The sequence below is a fragment of the Octopus bimaculoides genome, chromosome 2 (genome assembly GCF_001194135.2).
Source record: "Octopus bimaculoides isolate UCB-OBI-ISO-001 chromosome 2, ASM119413v2, whole genome shotgun sequence".
Lineage (NCBI taxonomy): Eukaryota > Metazoa > Mollusca > Cephalopoda > Octopoda > Octopodidae > Octopus > Octopus bimaculoides.
In genome coordinates this window covers 122,433,024-122,439,335 of record NC_068982.1, presented here as the reverse complement: position 1 = coordinate 122,439,335, position 6,312 = coordinate 122,433,024, and the positions used below count along the sequence as shown (strand labels likewise).

At 34.3% G+C, this 6,312-nt stretch overlaps 1 protein-coding gene across 1 annotated transcript in view; it reads left to right on the top strand.

Moving 5' to 3' along the window:
- The first annotated feature begins 6 nt into the window (after positions 1–6).
- Positions 7–6,312, top strand: part of LOC106877909 (chloride intracellular channel exc-4) — a 73,591-nt gene continuing 67,285 nt past the window's right edge. Inside the window, exon 1 of the mRNA XM_014926960.1 lies at positions 7–71. Within this exon, the coding sequence (XP_014782446.1) occupies positions 42–71 (30 nt within the window). The 5' untranslated portion in view covers positions 7–41. The remainder of the gene's footprint in view (positions 72–6,312) is intronic.

The window sequence follows — 6,312 nt, the reverse complement described above, 5'->3', positions numbered from 1 at the left end:
ATTTCGTTAATGTTCCTAGAATCTTACTAGAAACAACAGTCATGATACCAGAATTCGAACTTTGGATAAAGGTAAGTAGAAGAAAAACATATATATATATATATATATATATATATATATGATTTAATTTTTACCGAAAAATCAAACCATAAATTTTATTAGTTAACAGGCTTATGATTATAAGAGTTGTGACTTTTATACCTTTCTAGTATATTTTTTATTTTTCTCTTTTTTTTTTCAACCTTTATAAATGAAAGTGAATTATATTTTTTATTTTTCGGTTTCCGTACGTGACGCGATTGTCTTTGTTTCAAAACTTGTTTTTTTTGTAATTTTTATAGTATATAGTTTACTGTCTTTAAACATTACTTGTGCGCTATTTAAGTTTATCCTGCGTGTATGTGTGTGTGTGTGTGAACATTTCCAGGTATATAATCTCACCTCCAGGCTTTTAAAACTTTTTTCCACACTGATTTGTTAACTGTGGTTTTATATAGTTATTGGAAAACACACTTCTGTGTGTGTGTGAAGCTCTGTAATCAAAGATTTAAGTTTTTTAAAAAATGTAAAGATTCAAAGTTTTAAAAGTAGTCTGAAAAGTGAAATTTTTAAATCATACACATATACTTCTGGTTATTTCATCGAAAAATATATTTCTCTTTTTTTGCAATCCTCAATTCATTTTTGTGATTAGCTAAACTAACACGCAGTTTATTCATTCTTTTGTAACCCCGTTAAAGAGGACCAGCCTATATCCATTAGGCCTAACTTTTTATAAAAACAAATGTGTGCTGATTTTGCTTAAATGTTGCTCTCTTTAATTTGTGAATTTATTCCAAAATATTTACTTACACTTCGAACTGTTAAAGGACGTAACTATAAAGTAATACACCTTCCATACGGTTTAAGTATGCACTGTCTAATAAGTATTGATTGTGCGTATTTAGGGACAAGAAATATTGGCAGGGCTTATCACCTTGTCGCATACTAGACATTTCGACTTGGGATAACATGGTTTATGTCCCCATGAGAGAACTCAACCAGGTATTACTTAGATCAGGTGAGCTTGTATGAGCAAATGACACCTGGCAACGTAAATGACAATGTCGTCGTTCTTATCTACTGACACTTGTCGACACATGAATGTGCTTCTGATGACCTGCCTTTTTTTTTCTCTGATAAGAAACGAACTATGCTTTTTAACCGTTTTAAGTAGAATTTTTTTTTTTTTACTTTTGGATGACTTTGGTGTTAGAGTATTTTTAATTTAAACGAAATCTGATATATTGAAAATAATCTTGTCCCATTAAAACAATCAGCGAATAAAACAATTCAATACTTGTATGAACGTGTACAAGTATGCATACACACGTGTGTGAAACTAAAATCTGTTAGATTACCCCTTTATTTTACGCGTTGCTCCGAAACCTAACTCCCTTTCATTTTGCTTATTGCATCTCTATTCTCAAATCTTATTCCCAGTCCTGTTTTCTAAAGATTTTGACAGCACTTTTTTTAGGTAAAATTATTTAGGATTGAATAGGGTTTGTACACAGACACCTTATGAGAGAGCTTTTGGGATCCCAATGTTACCACACTTTAATCGTACTTATAAAAAAAAAGGCGCCAAGCCTGGTTCTATCTCCAGATGGTTTTCATGTTAAAAAAGAAAAAGCAAGTTATTCTCAAGATATATATTTCAATTGTCTCTAAGATAATGATCAAAAGTTACGTAGCACAATTATCCATACCAACTGTTGTTTTTTGTTTTGTTTTTTTTTTCTTAAGGGTCTCCAACGAAACCAGTTTACACAAGGGACTTTTTAGTTTATTTTACAAAAATTTCCCCTAAAATAATATATTATAATCCTGTTAGACATTAAGCAATTGTTGGGCTAATTATGTTGACTGGTTTGGCACCAGGATGTTACTGATTATTTCATTTAACATATTTCATTTTAGATTGTTGGTTAACTCCTAGGAGAGTTTTGATTCGAGCACACCAATAAGTAAAGGCGTTCCAGCCAATATCCTCTCGTCTTTTCGCAGATTTAGGAGTTCATCGTCGATGTGCCTTTCTCCTTTTCATGATGATAGATGTAATATCAGGGAGATTTAGCTTATATCTCTTGTGGCTACATAGAAGTTCCTGTATTGGTTCCTTTCGATTGATGTAGATCAGGCCAGCAAGTGTGTTGGTATGTTCCTGGGCACTTGGCGGATATTTTGCCTGCTAACAGTGAAGCCGAAATGTTTTATACTATTCACTTTAGAGTTTATTTTGCATTCGAATGAAAGAAATATCTGGTAACTAAGATAATTGCCATTAAAAAGGGCACCGGGACATTACTTGCTGGTACTTGCCTTATTTCCATAAACAAGGGATCTCTGGCACATTGCATTACTTTCACTGAGTAAAAATGCAAAGGTTGTCTTAAAGTTTCACAGCAGTTTCGGAATGTCTGACCTTCCCTATTTTTGTGTTATATTGGCAAGCAGACGATTTTTGTTTTCCCCGCCATTTTCTCATTTGAATGCATTTTTTTTTTATGACACCCATTGCAAGTATTTCTCTAACATTAGCGATGTTTAAAATAATTATATCGCTTAAAACATATTTAAACATTTGTTAAAACATAGTTATGCTGTAAATATAATATTTTAAACAGTTAGAAGGAGTGTCTGTAAAACGCCCAGATTAGTGACAATATTTTCTGTCCTTTCCCTAATAATGGACAGGTGTTGTGAATTTATGATCTGGTTTGTGTCCACGTACGTCAGCGAAAATTGTTTTTACCATTAATATATAGAATTCTTACATAACTGTAATTATAAAAATTTATTCACCATGATACGTCGAATAAATAATTTTCTGACGAACTGAAAACAGTATATTGTCAGCAAACGATTTCTCAAAAGCAACAAAATCCAAAAGCTATGTTCTCCAAGGAATTGCACTCCACCCTATCCTTTTGAACATTCATATAGATTATTTGGAGAATAAGGTTATTAAAATTCAAAGCTTCAAAAATCATTAAGAGCAAAGGTAACGATTTCATGGTTGTTTGAATTGGACATCTAAGATTACAAGAGGTCTAAACCATTAATCCCTTCAACAGAGATGAGTAACTTTTATTGTCTACAGAAAGATATACCACAAATGACATTACCAACAGCATACATATACACAGTGAAAAAAACATCCAGTAGTGAAGTCTTGTAGTGGTTAACATATCAAAATCTAAACACATTTAAACACTTTACTGTAGCTATTTTACTTTAACTGGCATGATTTTGTTCAACATCTTCCCAAACTAAATCAAGCTGCTTATAGTCTCCGACAGTGTATTTTAAAATATTTCATGTAGACTACTTGTAGCTAAGTGTTTCACTAAACAATTTTCTGGTCAAAGTCAAATGTAACCAGCTTCCAGTATGAGCCAACAAAGGACAGTAACATAGTGATGAGTGGGGCAGTTTGCTCTGGGTATCACTTTTATGGAGACGGCTCTTTTGGATCTGCTATATAAGCAGATGGAGGGATGGCAAACTCAAAGGCAACATACACTTTAGCTATGCCACTGAGAGTCTCTGTTTTTGTTTGACCTGGCAAAAATAACAAATCTTCTTTAAATCATACTGTACCACTTAAAAACAAAAGATGCATAATAGAAAGTAGTTCTTGGTATACAAGATTGGATGATCACAGTTGACTTGGAGCTAAATGACTGTCCGAGTGGTGTTAGTTAGCCTTTGCTTGAGCCACTGCAAGTTTATCCATTGTCCATATGACCTATCTGACTAGTGTAGTTTTGCTTCTAATTGCCATGGTGTACACCTGATGTATAGTAGTTGAGAAACTGTGTCAGACAAAAAGTAATGTAAACTGTATCAGTATATTCATATTTTATGATTAAAATATCCATGTACTTTTTCAGTTTTTCTTATCTTGAAATATACAGATTATCTATGCATCAACCATTTGATTATTGTTTATCCATCCCAAACCCACTTTTCTCCTATCACCTACCACTGATTAAAGTCATGTGACATAGCTGTCAAGACAAACCAAAAATCATGATGTACCTGACTATAAAAGCTTAACACCAACCATGCCATAGTAGTTATCTCTTAAAATTATCTAATAAGTGTCAATTTATTAATTTATTATTTTGAAATATTCTAAGTTTATTTACCTAGGTAGAAAAATAATGTCCTGTGCAGAAGAGCATCATCATCATCATCATTTAATGTCCGCTTTCCATGCTAGCATGGGTTGGATGATTTGACTGAGGACTGGCGAACCAGATGACTGCACCAGGCTTCAATCTGACCTGGCAGAGTTCCTACAGCTGGATGCCCTTCCTGACACCCATCACTCTGAGTGTGTAGTGGGTGCTTTTACATGCCACCAGCACGAGAACCAGTCTGGCAGTACTGGCAACAGCCATGCTCAAATGGTGTTTTTACGTGGCACCTGCACGGGAGCCAGTCCAGTGGCATTGGCAATGACCTCGCTCGAATGTAGTCAGTTAAATTTACAAGTTGATATTTTATTGACTCCTGTGGAATTTGAACTCAGAACTTGATTGAAACTAAATATTAGCTTACCTGCAACTGCCTGTACGTAAGTGATTATATGTAATATATGTGATACTTCAGTTGGTCAAGACCAAGTATAATAAACCAATAGATATAAAAGTTATTGATATTTTATTAAACCCCCCTAAAATCTCATCATCATTTAACATCTGTTTTTCATGCTGGCATTGGTTGTACGGTTTGACTGAGGACTGGCAAGCTAGAAGGCTGTACCAGGCTCCAATTTGATCTGGCAAAATTTCTACCGCCCCACTACTGACTTGGTCACGTAGGTAACAGAAGCTATCAACTACTAGTTTTTTCCCCTGGCATGTGACGGAAGCTGTTTTCTGCACATTTTCAGTGTTCATTGCCTCTGAGCATTTGCCACACACAAAAACTATCTTTGCAGTTAGCCTTTCTTTGATATTGCTGCACCTCTTATGTGTCCATAGCTTACACTGGGTACATCTTATGGAGTTTCTACCTATTCCTTTTCTACAGATCGAACAGAGATTTGTGATTTGTCTGCCTTCCTACTTATTAAGACTGTACTACAACACAGGCAGTCTTTTCATCAGAAATGAGTACACTATTGTCTCAGATATTGGACAATACCATATTTAAATTCTAAAATAATTTTATTTTTTTATAGCGGATACAATTTTTGTTTCTTGATTAGTTAGTATTCATTATAACATTCTTTTTTTCATACTGGAATCTTTACCAGGATCAACAGGGCTTTTGTGTCAAATACAGTTTTTCTGCTACATTAGTAATGCTAAATAGTGATCTACTTATGTTGTAAGACTGAATTTCTTTATTCATTAGGTGAGTGTATTATATATATATATATTTGAGAAACAATGGTTTTTCTCTCAAACTAGGGACATTTAAAAAGATACAACACAAACTGTTTAACTCAGCAATTCCTCAGACATTTCTTCCTACTGTCTACTACACTTGTTACTCCCTATCATACGGTATTATCTAGAATAGTAGGTCACACAACACTATAGAAGAAAGATATTAAACATAAGAAATTTCAAAGGAACAGCTATAAACTTTTAGTAGGGCATCTATTTTGGGAACCATTGATTTCAATTGAATTTTCACACCAGTTTTGAATAGATTTTTTTACAAGGTAATCAATCTTGAAATAACTGAGAAACCTGGAGTTCACCTTAAAATATCTTTAAGTTTCGAGATGAGTTACTCTTATTTTGGTGGGGACTATTAGTCTCACATTGTTTGCTTTTACATTGTTTCAGTTGCTTCAAACTCCAGTTATTCTCAATTATCTTATTGTTGAATGTGTAGTGTTCTAGGTTAGTTTAAAACTAGGAGCCTAGTAACCAAAAGGACATAAAATTATCTGCAGATATATTACATAATTTAAAACAGGCTATGTTCTAATGCAAGAGTTGCTTTAGAATTTTTTTTTTAAGTGTGTGTATTTTTTTATTATTGGTTTCAACCAGAGGCTGTGGTCATATATCATCATCATCATCATCGTTTAACGTCCGCTTTCCATGCTAGCATGGGTTGGACGATTTGACTGAGGACTGGTGAAACCGGATGGCAACACCAGGCTCCAGTCTGATTTGGCAGAGTTTCTACAGCTGGATGCCCTTCCTAACGCCAACCACTCAGAGAGTGTAGTGGGTGCTTTTACGTGTCACCCGCACGAAAACGGCCACGCTCGAAATGGTGTCTTTTATGTGCCACCCG